The sequence below is a fragment of the Abrus precatorius genome, unplaced genomic scaffold (genome assembly GCF_003935025.1).
Source record: "Abrus precatorius isolate BTA unplaced genomic scaffold, Abrus_2018 Scaffold11, whole genome shotgun sequence".
NCBI lineage: Eukaryota > Viridiplantae > Streptophyta > Magnoliopsida > Fabales > Fabaceae > Abrus > Abrus precatorius.
In genome coordinates this window covers 2,981,743-2,995,721 of record NW_020874303.1, presented here as the reverse complement: position 1 = coordinate 2,995,721, position 13,979 = coordinate 2,981,743, and the positions used below count along the sequence as shown (strand labels likewise).

At 30.9% G+C, this 13,979-nt stretch overlaps 2 protein-coding genes across 4 annotated transcripts; one reads left to right on the top strand and one right to left on the bottom strand.

Annotated features, from left to right (window-relative positions):
* Positions 1-411: 411 nt before the first annotated feature.
* Positions 412-4,640, bottom strand: LOC113855034 (syntaxin-52-like). Of its 3 annotated transcripts, XR_003502817.1 has the most exons (7): positions 4,383-4,621; positions 2,324-2,549; positions 1,800-2,002; positions 1,611-1,711; positions 1,473-1,517; positions 949-1,053; positions 455-821 (listed from the first exon to the last, which is right to left on the bottom strand). XR_003502817.1 is itself a non-coding variant. In XM_027486473.1 (6 exons), exons 2-6 carry the CDS (start codon positions 2,530-2,532, stop codon positions 690-692), a joined length of 690 nt encoding a protein of 229 aa, XP_027342274.1. In that variant the 5' UTR covers positions 2,533-2,549; positions 4,383-4,640; the 3' UTR covers positions 412-689. The 3 variants fall into 3 exon arrangements, 2 of the variants coding, with proteins under 2 accessions (XP_027342274.1, XP_027342273.1); XM_027486473.1 differs by lacking the exon at positions 949-1,053 and having other exon boundaries at positions 412-821; positions 4,383-4,640; XM_027486472.1 differs by lacking the exon at positions 949-1,053 and having other exon boundaries at positions 2,324-2,536.
* Positions 4,641-6,872: 2,232 nt separating this feature from the next.
* Positions 6,873-12,205, top strand: LOC113855380 (putative BPI/LBP family protein At1g04970). Its single transcript, XM_027487003.1, has 6 exons — positions 6,873-7,724; positions 8,515-8,654; positions 9,454-9,805; positions 10,248-10,496; positions 10,828-10,953; positions 11,797-12,205. Exons 1-6 carry the CDS (start codon positions 7,317-7,319, stop codon positions 11,998-12,000), a joined length of 1,479 nt encoding a protein of 492 aa, XP_027342804.1. The 5' UTR covers positions 6,873-7,316; the 3' UTR covers positions 12,001-12,205.
* Positions 12,206-13,979: the final 1,774 nt, after the last annotated feature.

Below are 13,979 nucleotides of genomic sequence, written 5' to 3'. Positions count from 1 at the left end.
TAATGCTTAATTCACTTTTCCAAATGAACTACCATTTCTAAATTCAGTTCAACGATTGGAGCAATTAATGTGGCAAAGAATTTCATGGTCAAATTATTTACATTTCAAATATTATTCACACTCCACAGTATTTCTTTTTCCATTATATTTTGAAATTGTTAAGTAAAGTTTTAAGTCAAAATTTATTTAATAAACTCTTATTATATAATGAATGAAATTTAACAAATTATAATAAAATATATAAATAAAAATTTGTTTATATATTTCCACAATTATAATCTACTCCATAACTTTTGATAGATGCTTATTCAAGAACCTCATCATTTTATCAGGTTCAGAAAAAAGAAATGCGCACGAAATGCCATATTCTGAAATAGATAGCAGTAAGGAAGAGATGCAACCTAATGTTTACGAAGCATCTGATTAATTCCCGAATGCAGTTGTTCTTAGTGGCTAAAGTAGTTATTGGAAGTCACTTCAACTTCATGACTTTTACAAGAGAACACTCAAAGGTATCATCAACACATGAAATTTGACAATTACATATCAAAGCCTTTCAATACCTTAATAAATTCCATGTCATTGCCAGAGCACAAAGGAAAATCAAAGAAACACGGTTATCATGTTTCAATGCACACATTCAGAAACATGAAAAAGAGAAACTTCTTGTGTTGGGTATTTTTTAATCATTACAAATATTTGACCAACAGCCATATGACAACAACCAAAACCACTATACCAATCACTGATAAAAGCAGGCACAAGCAGGAGCAACCACCCTTAGTACGTTTGTTTAAAATTGCCAAGTTCTTCTGCACTCGCTGTTTTCACAACAGAAATGAAAAAGGTAAGTTGCAAGAAACTTATATATCAATTCAAGAGTTAAACAAGGGGAAAAATTAACAACTTAATTGCTTTAAAAAATACATCAGAAGTATGTATATTTACATGTTCTCTTGCAAGGGCATCCACTAATGTTCCATAATTTATTATCATCTAGTTCTGCTTTATATCTCATCCATAAATTTTAAAGTTTCTCACGAACTGTTTATCCTGAACAGAGGAAATGTATATATATTTGCAATAAATTTACTAAACGTTATTATACAAAAACACATGATCTCCAGATAAACAAATGAAACATCATGAGCTAGAAATCACCACAGGTCCATATTTGACAAACCATATGATAGTGAAGCATATTTTATCCCAAATAAATATATTTTTATTCCTAAACACTACCACAACAAAGACTAACTGAAGAATTTATATATCTATTTGAAAGTTTAAATTGATGCACTTTCAACATCTAAATTCAACAGACCTCTCAGAATTAAGGAATTTATTAACAAGACTGAAATTCAAGAGGATATCAAGTGATGTTGCCTAATTCAGCACATTGTAAACTTCTCCATCTCATAAAATTTAATTGCCATGTGCTTAAAAACAAGAAGCTATAGTAAGAGTGTTACCCTTAGCCGAGAATCTGTAACATCTACGTGTTGATCCAAGTCATCCTAGCCAAAAAAGATGAAGAATTTGACTTTAGAAATGAGAGAAGAAAATGGGCAGTAAAAGAAAAAATATATTAACATGTGAGGCAAACATACAATGAGTCTGGTGTGTAGATCCAGCTCTTCATTCACTGCCAATGCAATATGTTTTGTACTGATTACAGTCTCCTCCAATTTCTCAAGGCCATCGTCTTGCTCTGCTTATATAGCACCCTCCCAAATCAAGATCCAAAAAGCATACTACGAGTAATATATTTCAATTTCAAACAATTCAAATTAAGTGACCTTTCATAATTTGCCGTTGAAGACCAACAAGTCCACTGTTGTCCAGGCCAACAGTTCTGCTCATTGCATCTGGCTTTATTTCTGGCCCAAACAAACTATCCCTATTTGCAAAATTTGACATGTTCAATGTTGAAGCCATTTGATTAACTTTCGTCCTCAAATTTCCAAGCATGTCCTTGCGACGATTCATCTCCTTCTCAGTTCTGTGCATCATGACAAATAAACACTTAAAATAACAATCATGCAACTTCATCATACACCTATACAGCTGAAAAGAAGACAATGACTCATATAGATAACATATATTTTCTTAGTACTATAACCAAAGAAGTTTTACGCTATACTGATATGGAAATCCTAAGAAAGAGAGTTAAGATCAGGATGACTCTTTAAAACATTTATTTCAAAATGAAAATTATTAAATGTCTACACTCTACAGGCCATAGTGTTCCAGGTCCTCTATGGTCTCTACTGTAATTAGAAAGAACTTTTCTTAATCGGCATAAAAGTAACTGAACACTCACTTTGCAGGGACCTTTGACAGAAGAGATTGCAAGCTATCAAGTCTGGTCCCTAATATTGTGATCTTCCTTCTTATAGCAGATGCATGACGCTGGGTTTCTGGTCCAGATGCAGGGAGTGAACTCCGCTCAGAAATCATGCCATTGATGTCGTCAGCAAGTTTCACTGCTTCATTATATTCCTTCATCCATGCGTCTGAAGAAGATGCCATTGGCCTGAAAATAAGGGCTAAAAGAAAGAAAAATCAATCTGAGAGACAATGTAGGCCATTTACCCATTTCATAGAAGAAATGATCAATAGAAGTTTTATTTAAAAGATTTTACATGGAATGATGGCATAAAAAAAGCAAGAAATAAAAGATTGAATATAATCAATAAAATAATAAGTCAAGAATTTGTCAGGTAATGTCCAACAAGATAGAAAACTTTCCAGTCCATGGGATCAATGTCAGATAAATTTCACCCATTGATAGAATCTCATAAAACTAATATTTCATAAAAGTAGCTATGACATAATGAATCCCACTTATGATAATTTAACATCCATAGCTTGCTAACTACTCCAATCCAATGACATAAAACGCACTCACGGCATATCATATATAGATACCGAAAAATTATGACACAACAGCATTTTACATTATTATAGCCATTTGCTCACCCTGACTCGACCATACATCAGTGAAAGTTAATTTAGGTAAATTATATGCTAACTTCATGACTTTACTCCATCCATCCAAAATAAGGGTGGTTATATCAGCTCTCCAACAAAAGAAAAAGAGAAAGCGCTATCAATCAAAGTTTCATATTCAAATGCAGAAAATCATAATGCCTCACCAATTGTTAGCTGAACCTAATGTTCTATTTTCTTTACATCAACCTATTTATTGCAGCTTTGGCCCCAACTGAGTTCCATAACATATTTGAAAATGGAAAAAGGTCTTCCCAATCAATAGAGGAAACTAAATGGTCAGCTAATATTTTGAAGACGAATCATAATCTGTTGTCAACAACATTAATCTATATAGACTGAGAAGTTATGCTTTTCCTTGTTTTAGTTATAGAAATTTATTAAGAGAGGAAAAGGCCAAAGATGGAGGACCACTCGTCTTTTTGTTAATCTAATAAAGAGCAGAGCAGTCACCTGCATATAGGGGGAAAAAAAAACTATTTTTCCAAGTATAAACCATTGGCGGAAAAAGAATCAAATAATAAAAAAAAACTCACCCTAATTTCTTCTCCACAGTTTCGACTGGAAAAAAAAAATTAAAAAAAAATAATAAATAAATAAATAAATATATATATATATATATATATATATATATATATAAAGAAAAGTTACGTAAACATAGCTATCGAGACATTTTACAAGATTGAGGAGAATCCCCTGCTCGCTCAGCATTTAAAAATTAGTAAAGCAAACACAACCTAGGAACTAAAAGTTTGTAATCAAAGAGAAAAGAAGAAGATTCAGAAAATTCTCCTCCATTCCTTGAGGCATCCCTGTTTCTAATTTCAGAATGACCAATAGTGAAGCAAACCAGAAAGAAAAAGAAGCAACGAATCACATTAACCTCATCAGCAACTGCCTTTAACTACCAACCATCAAGCCAACACAGGCATCGACATAATCTCATCAAAAATGAATCTTCACCAATATCACGACCTCAAGAACCCAGAAAGTCAGACTCCACAACAACACATTCCTCTAATCAAAATTTCAAACCTACAACACAATTGCTGCGAACCACAAAGTGAAAGGAATTGTACAAAGATGTCCCTTAAGTTCATCGCGATCAGAGGGAGTAAAACGGAAAATTACAAAATTCCCACCCATCATCAAAATCACCCTAAACATCAAAATCAGACACAACACATAATTCTCAGAAAACGATAAACACAACAACAACGAAAACCTTCGAAATCAGGCAGAAAAAAAATCGAATTTCGAGGAACTAAAGTTCATCCAGAAACAACAGAATTACAATTCAGATGGAAAATCCGAAAACAATTCAAACAAGACGAAAGGGAAGAAGATGGCAAAGGGGAATTAAATCTTACCTATTTATTTCTAAATTAGGGTTTGGGAATTGAGAGGAAGGAGGGTTTCCGATGAGGTGACCAAACGACGCGCTGTATGTGGAGATTAGCGCAATTGCGACAATGACCAACCGGCACCGTTTGTCTGACACCGTCGTCGTCTACAAAAGAATCGTTGTTGAGCGCGGCGTCGTTTTAGTAACGCGGGTTATTCTTGTATCTCTGACAGTTGGAAAGGTAGAACTTAGATTTACGAGCTGTATAGTAATAGTGGGGATTGGCGTGTCCTTCATCGTCACATTAACAAATAACAATCTCATCAATTAACAATTTCTTATTTCACTCTCACACTTCTTATTATAAAATAATTTTAAGGCATCTTATCATTATATAATATATATATATATATATATATATATATATATATATATATATATATATATGGTAATTCATTTGAGAGTATAAACAACAAAGATTTGAAAATATGAAATTTAATATAAAAATAATTAATTAGGAAGTAATTGAGTTGAGAGCTTTTAAGAAATGAATAAATATTTTTAATTTAGAATTTATCCGCTTTATGAAGAAATAATATAATATGAATTTATCTTATTTTTTATATGTTAAACCTGAATGTTTATTCTTGAATCATTTCTTTTAAGAATTTTTTTTATTATCTCACGTGACTTTGCTATATTGAATATTGTCTTTTAATTTTATTTTTTATAATTTGTTTTTAATATAAAAATGTTTTTTAATTTAATTTTATTTAATATCCTTCCAAACATATTTTTTAAAACTAAAAATATCATTCCAAATAAACTCTTAATTAATTGATATTATTCGACTATCAACATTTCAAAACGTGAACAAATATAATAAATTATTTGTGTGTGAGATTCAATAACAAATAACTAAAATGAATTGTGATAATAATTATATTTAAATATTTGGAGTATCTTTTTAGTTTTGCCAACACACAACTTATAGAAGACTTTTGATAACAATTGTAGTTTTCATATGTTAACTTGTCATTGATCATTTAATTATTTGTCACATGTGAATGTCATTACTGTATTAACACATATATTAAAGTATGGCTGATGATGGAAAGTCAATTAACTTTATCTAATATTTTGTATCTTATCAAAGTTTAAAGTTTGTTTGATTAGAATTTTTAAAAAAAAGTTTATGAAAAGGTAAAAATAAAGTATTTGTTTTTGTCATTTAGTTGATAAGATAAAATGAAGAAAAAACACACAACCATTGTTTAAAAAAAAAAAAACAGAACTCTTTCAAGTAAAAGATAAAAGAGTTCTTGTAAAACTTCTTCCTTTCAAGATTTACATTACTTTACGTAAAAATTTAACCATCAGTGAAAACAATATTGATAAGAAGAACAAAAAAATATTATTAAATAAAATGTTCAATAACACTTTAGAATATATTTGAATAGTAATTAATTTTTGTTATAAAGAGATTTATACCATACATTTATTGTAAAATTTATTGTCACAAGTTAAAAAGAGTTTATTGTGATAAATCATATTAAAAAAACTTAATAAAATAAATTCAAAGCAACTTATGAAAATGGTGTGTTATAACTCTTTTATGATCTCTTTTCAAATTTTCCTTAAAAATTTCTATTTTTAATTATAATTATTTGTAATTTGAAACATCATGGGTTAATTTATTTAAAAATAGCTGTTTAATATCAGTATATCACCTCATCAACCAGAAGAGATATGGTATTATATCGGAATTGTTTTGTAAGAAATTGTAAAATTTTACTTGAACCATATAATTGGCAGCCTTAGTATTAAATCATGACATCAATTTAATGGCTACCTCTGCTTATAGCTGCATATATGGACGGATGGACCTATGTTCATTGGTTAATTTATTAAGTTAGGATTAATACAAAAATAAATTCATTTAAATATTATATTTTTTGGTTCTGTGAGTAAAATGGGTTGAACTTGCAGGTTAATGGATCAACACATAAGTCAATTATTTTTTAAAAGTAAACCCTAATATCATTTTTTAAAAATTCTTCAAATCCAATTTAGTTTTTACTAATTATTTAACTTCTAAATTTTTAAATTTATTTTATATCTAAAAGTCATCATAAACCTTCAAATACTTTGATAGAAAATAATATTGTGAGAGTTTAAAGTAAAAAATATTGATAAAGGGACAACATTTGTTTAATTTCAAAATTAAAAAGAGTTAGTTAAAAAATATCTAAAAAATTAATATCACACCCAATCCAAACTAGAGAGATAAAAAGTGTAGTTAAGTCTTATGAATCGATGTGAGATTACACTTACATCAGCTGAGTTCAATAGCTGTTGGTAAATTCGAATTTGAATTGGATTTATACACTAATGACTCTTGAAACGTGAAAGAAAAGATAAAATTAACCGTGCAAGTGAATCTGATTAAGCTGTTAAGTGCCCCAAGCAAACAAAACTATTAGTTAAAATGGGAATCTTATGAATGATGCGTTTTGAAGAGTCAGAATATACTGAAACGCAAGACTACAACTTGCGAGGTTCTCGAGCTTACATAGCAATAATTGGTCAACAACGTGGTAACTCGAACTCATCATCACGTGTGTCAAGCAACTTCTGCTACTGCTACTGCTACTGCTACATACGTTTCCTTTCATAGTTGCTGGTCGTTGATTTCAGATACTAAGCTCCAATAACAGTTTCAATACAACAACCTTAATAAAAAAGCCTTTTTTCTTCTTAACCATGCTGTTTCATCATATGGGTGTCTCAAATTTTTCATCTTTCAGTGCATAAACATTACAAAACCATGCTCTTGCCAATTTTTAAGCAAGCTTTCTGTGTCAACTGTCAAGATTCAATGGATTAGTCTTTTCTTGTTTATGCTAAGTTGCTGCTAGTGATAACTTTATTTCTTTCGTAAGGTTCTGTCCAAAAATTCATGGCACCCTCTATTGTTTTCTTTGTGTTGTTCACTCTGTTGATTCAAACAAGCGGTTATGTTAAACCCCTTGAAGAAGGTTTCATCTACGGGGTCATATCTGACAAGGGTCTCGATTATGCCAAGGACTTGCTGATAGAGCAAGGTATTGCTTCCATTCTTCAGCTTCAGCTTCCTGAGATTGAGAATTCTGCCCAAGTCCCTCTTGTTGGAAAAGCTAAAGTGGTTCTTTCTGACATCACAATCAAGGATATTCAAGTCAATTCTTCGTCTGTTAAGACTGGAGAGAATGGTATTTTTCTAGTTGTTTCAGGTGCCACTGCCAATTTGAGTATGCGGTGGAGGTATTCTTGCAGCACTTGGTTAATCCCAATTGGAATTTCTGATAGTGGAACTGCTTCAGTGAAGGTATAAAATTAGAATTTCACTCATGTTTATGATTTATAACTATCCTGTGGTCATTTTTCTGTAGCTGCAGTTGAAGAATTTTGTTTTATTTGTAGCATGGTTGTGTTATAATTCTGAAATTTCTGAGATAGAGAATTCAGAAATTTCTTTTTTGGTAAATATTTCTGAAATTATAATTTTGGAAAGGTTGTAATTTGCGGAATTATAACTTCAAAATTATTTACCAAAAAGAAATTTCAGAATTCATACATGTAAGTTGAGTTTATTATAACATTGCAAAAGGAAGGATGAATAATATCTATAATTGTTTGTTGATCTTTGGAAAGGTTGTTGCTAAACAGGATATCACGAACAAATAAATGTGATGGGGCTTTCTCTAATAAATATAGAACACTAGGTCATAAGTCTATTTATAATTAAATCCGGAGATTCAGGGGGCAGTTAAAAGAGCTTTGGAGTTCTCTAGATTAAGCTAGTAAAGTAACTTTTGACCATCTTATAAGTTTTTTTAGCTTATTTTTATAAGCTTCGTCTTGAAACTTTGTCAAAATAAGCTTATGGAATAAAGTTTTATTGAATAAGAGCTTAATTAAGTTATTTCAAGCCATAAAAACATAAATAAAAATGGTGTTGCAAATAGGTGAACAACTAAACAAACATAATTCAGTTTCAGTATCTAATAGGCTAAAACCTGTGAGAACAACAGAATTTTAGTGTAAAGGCACACACACAGACAAGCTGTTAAATCAATAATATCCCTCACTAAGTTGTGTTGTGCCATGTTTGCAAGGTTAAAGGTATGCAAGTGGGGCTTACAGTAAATTTAAGGAACCAAGAAGGAACTCTTAAGTTGACTCTCTTAGATTACGGATGTTATGTTGGAGATTTATCCATAAAGTTGGACGGTGGGGCATCTTGGCTTTACCAACTGTAAGCAAACTTCTTAAGCCATGTTTCTGAAAATTTATTGGCGTTTTTACATTCCCGTGGAGATGTATTTGGTAAACAACTACAATAGCAAAGCTATATTTCAATTCTATTTTCTGCTGCGTTGTTCTTTAGTCAAGTGTGACATGAAACAGGAGGAGCAGGGAAGAGTGGCTTCCATTAACTTCTGCAACAAAATTCTTTCCTGGGAATACGTAGCTACATTTTCTAGATTCATGTGAACATAATTCTAGCTAAACCAAAGAAAATTCTGAAAAGAGGGAATTGTAGGAGCACTCCTAATATTTCCTTTGCTTACTACTGAAGATGCATCTCTTGGCAAAACTTAGTTGGGTTGCGTTTTTACTTTAGCATTTTTCTCCCTCATATTCATGAACATATGATCACCTTCACCTTTATTATGCCTTTAGAGTCCGGTTTAAAGCAAAGTTTTATGTTCTGCAGTGTCTAATAAGTGGTAAACATGGATTAAAGAACAGCTTCATCTATTCCACTTAGCTGCCTCTTTTCTTAATGAAGTAGCTAATGGAGATAGGTCTGTTCTTGATTTCATAAAGATAAGGTGTTTTCTGATTGACTGAAGTTAAGAAAAATCATACAGTTAATTTTTCTCTGTGACATTTTTATTTTTGAGGAAAGGACCCTTGGGTGAGTAATATGATTAAAGTGGTACTAACCTTTCAAACATCTTTAAATTGATATTATGAACTTGTCTAACATTATATTCCTATGTAAATTTAAAGAAAATATCATGCCATTAATTTCCTTCTGTTTGTTTCAGGCTAGTAGATGTTTTTGAAGGGAATATGGCATCTGCAATTGAAGAGGCCATTTCAGAGAAAATAAGGGAAGGGATAGAAAATCTTGACAATTTATTACAATCTCTTCCAAAGCAAATCTCACTTGACCAAACTGCTGCACTAAATGTTTCTTTTGTTGGCAATCCTGTGTTGAGTAATTCCTCTATTGCAATTGCAATTAATGGTTTATTCACAGGGAGAAATGAAGCTTTAGTACCTCAACGTTACCAGAAAGGATTAAAGATTTCTTCTGCCTGTGGTGGTTTACCAAAGATGATAAAGGTTTCAATACATGAAAATGTGTTCAAATCTGCTTCCCTAGTTTACTTCAACGTAAGTTTCTTAAATTTTTACTTCTTTCTTTACACGCTTTAGTCCAATCACAGTCTTTTCTCTCTCTATTTTAAGCTCTATCTGTGATGTATAGTAGTTTCTTATAACATGTTCCATAGGATCCAAAATAGAATTGCCATTGATAAATTGATTTATTTCTTTACTGAAGGTTGGTTATGAAATCTTGAGTTGGGGCCTCTGAAGTTGTTGGACTCTAAATGAATTCGGGACACAAGATTAATTTTTTGAGCTCAAAATAAACCTTAGATTGCTAAGATGCATCATAATAGCTTGGAAATGACTCTAATAATTTTTTGATTCATTTTATTGACAATTGAATGGCCTCAATTAACTGTTCACACTTAAAGCTTTTATGTTGGAAGCTTCTATATTATTGTAGATTGAAATATAATTTAACAGTTTATATTGTTCTTGCACTCAGGCTGGTAAAATGCAATTGATTGTTGATGAACTACCCGATCAAGCCATTTTGAACACAGCTGAATGGAGATTCATAGTTCCTCAATTATACAAGCGATATCCTAATGATGACATGCAGCTTAATATCTCTGTATCTTCTCCACCAGTTATACAAGTAACCTACCAGGATATTGGGGCAACTATTTTTGTAGATATAACAATTGATGTTCTGGAAGATGGTGAAGTCATACCTGTTGTGTGCATCTCAGTGGTATGCTAAATAAATTCCAGAAAAGAAAGCTAATGTGCTTAAGTGGATGATTAAAAATTTCTAAGGCTAAACAACTTTTGATTTGCTAAACATCATAATGTTATGCTTTCAACATTCAGATTCAGCTTTTCATATTCAAACTTTTCACTCTTTTGTCTTCATATTGTAACATACACAGCATAGCCACGTTTTGATTTGATCTTTTGATTTAAGTTTCAGTGGCCAAAAGTTTTTCTTGTCTCACATGTCTATGATCCCATTAATCATTTGAGAGTGTGACCATGATCATTGTCCTATCTAACATGTTCTATTATTCTTGCTTATGCAACAGGAAATTAGTGCTTCATGTGCTGCTCAAATCAAAGGAAACAATATTGCTGGTAGACTTATATTACAAAAATTTTCGACATACTTGAAATGGAGCAAAATTGGGAAACTGCACATGCATTTGATTCAGGTAAATCAGAGTAAAAATATTCATATTTTCAGCTTGCAGGTATGTATGCGTTTTTTTGTTCAAAATTGGATAAAATTGAACCATAGGACCAATTAACGAAATGATTTCCACCTAGTTTGGGAGTATTCTAGGATAGCAATTCAATCCATCAATATTTTTGTTTTAATTTTTTAATTATACATTAGTGTTCACATGAATTGAGGAGATGATTCACCTGTTAACCCGTGTGCACTTGGTTACTAGCCTTGATTTTGTCAAGTACACATGCAAAGGTTCCAGGTTTATGTTTTGGTGTATTTACATTGTACCATTTCAAATCATCAAAATTTATTTTACTGTGCACAATCATTTTATTAAGGGAAAAAGAAGGGGGCAATAGACTTGCATTTTGGGTATATTTGAAAGAGCTTTGATGAGCTTCTTTTGAGCTCATGAAAATAGTGACTCTTATAAGCTCTTTTTAGCTGATTCAATAAGCTTTTTAATGTAGCATATAAAAATAAACACCTTTTTTATTTATTTTAATAATTTTCGTGGACACATTTATGGTATAAGGACATGTAATAAGAATTTATTGAATAAGTGCAAAATTAAATAGTTCATCCAAGCACTCCCTTTATCCTTTTCTGTTGAGAGAACCCTTTAACATATTATTTTGTTCATGTTTCACGTTTTGGAGTCATAATCTGCATGTAGAATAGTGCATATGTAACATCATCTCATACCTCCGCAGAAATATCTCCAATTTCTATTTTCAAATATTTGATTGCTAAACCTTAATCATTGTCTATCCTACCAACTACAGATTAACCTCTCTCTCTTCAACTTTGTCAATATTTGCAGTCACTAACGTCAAGTGTCCTCAAAACTGTGATCTTTCCATACCTGAACTTCCAATTAAAGAGAGGACTTCCATTGCCAATTATTGATGGTTTTGGCTTTCAGAATGCTAATATACTGTACAACTATCCATGGATTGCAGTATGTAGTGATGTTTTCTTCTTAGGAGACTACTATCTTAGTGAGCAATGTGCTAATGTTTCATAAAACTATAAAAAAAATTTGGCCGTTGTATTCAATTAATTATGTAAAGTGTGAAGAATATATATGGAGAAATCCATTTATAAGCTACTTGTGTACATATAACCATTGGTATATACACCTTCCATTAGCCTTTTGTACGCACCAGGCTGCCATAAAGATTGCTTTGTTAAAAGTTTATAATATATATATACAGATAGATAGATTGCATCATTGTATGGTGGTACAAGGCATAGCTTATTTGGACTTCTCCGAACCAAACAATTTAGAGGGAAAAAAAATAAACTCTTAAAAATTAAAGTACGTTTTCTTAATGGAAAAAAGGGGTTTTTAGAAGTTAATTAGAATTTAGAAGCGATTTTCCTTTTAAGGAAAATAAATACATAAAGAAAAATTGGACCAAAATTACCTACGAGAGCATCCATCACTTGTTTTTCTCTATATTTTCTATTACGAATACTCACGAACTATAAAACCAACATTGAGGTGTTGTAGCGACAAAGAATTTTGATGAATGCATGCACGTTGGTTGTAATCGCTTTGTTTTGCATGTCAATTCTTTATTGAAACGGTATCGACGTAATGTCGTTCAAAAGCTTACACTATATTCGTTCTAATAAAATTTCAAGATTAATTATGTACCAAATTTGTTTTTTCATTAACTTTTGATGCCACTGGACTTGGCCCATCAAAGAAATTTTGGTTTAGTACATATTAAGGTGTTTGTTGGCCCATCTTCCATTCTTAAGAGGCTTTTGGTTATGTTGACAAATTTAGCTGATTAATTGATTTAAAGCTTACAAGTCAACTAATAAGTTACTAGCAGAAAACTTAGCTTATTAAATTATAAATATTTTGTAAAATCAGTTATTAAAGTAGTTGATAAATGTAAAATGGCATGAAGGGAATATATATATATATATATATATATATATATATATTATATATATATATATATATTTATTTATTTATTTATTTTTCATATAACTTTTATCTTGATTTTGTAGATGAGAAGTATATATATTTTTTGGCAATTATAATTTTAGATTTTTATATTATTTTAAATTAAAATTAAAATTTTCAAATATCAAATATTTTATTGGAAGAAAAACAAAAATGAAAGGAGAGGATTTCAATCTACTCATTTTCCCAAATCTCTTATAATAAAATTATTTAATGTGAATTTGTCATTCTCTCCAACTTTTGAGTTTCCAATTGTAGTAGTGCTTACATTGAACTGGTACGAATCTTAAACTATCTCTAATCTTTAATATTCCCCAAAATACAAGATTTTACTCCTATCCACACCCCATCACCAAATTTTGGGTGCCTATCCTCACTAATCTTGGTAGTCCCTATAGTGTCACATTATGCAAAATAAACTTAAATAATATTCCCTATAGCATAGTTGTCTTGTCTCCCCCACTACAAACCTAGTAGCATTATCCAAAAAAATCCCTCACCAATATCTTGACTTGTAATGGATATCCACCTCAAAACTTTAGAAACCTTGTTTTAAATCAAAAGTTTCAAAACCTTGATCCTTTGTAACCACAATTTGTAAACCATCATATATATAAGCTTGACATACCATAAAAGACCATGGTATTAAATATGCATTACAACTACATGTCTCTCCATATCTATCCTTGCTTGTTTCATCCTGTATCTGTAGCAATAGATCAACCTTTTCGCCATAATTAAGACAAATTTGAAAACTTTCTAGAGACTGTATTTAAAACAAACATCATGTGTAAATATCTCAAGTTATACACAAATATCATATTTAAGGACTAAAATTATTATCTAACCCTCAATTTCTATTACACACCCAAGACAACTGTATCCCACATATTATTCTTAGGTCTACAATGATGGAGACTGAATTGAAGGTAATTTTACATATGAACCGATTTAAAAGTTTAATTTTTGTGTAATTAGGAACCAAATTTAAAAAAGAAAGCCAAAGGTTTTATTAAACCTTA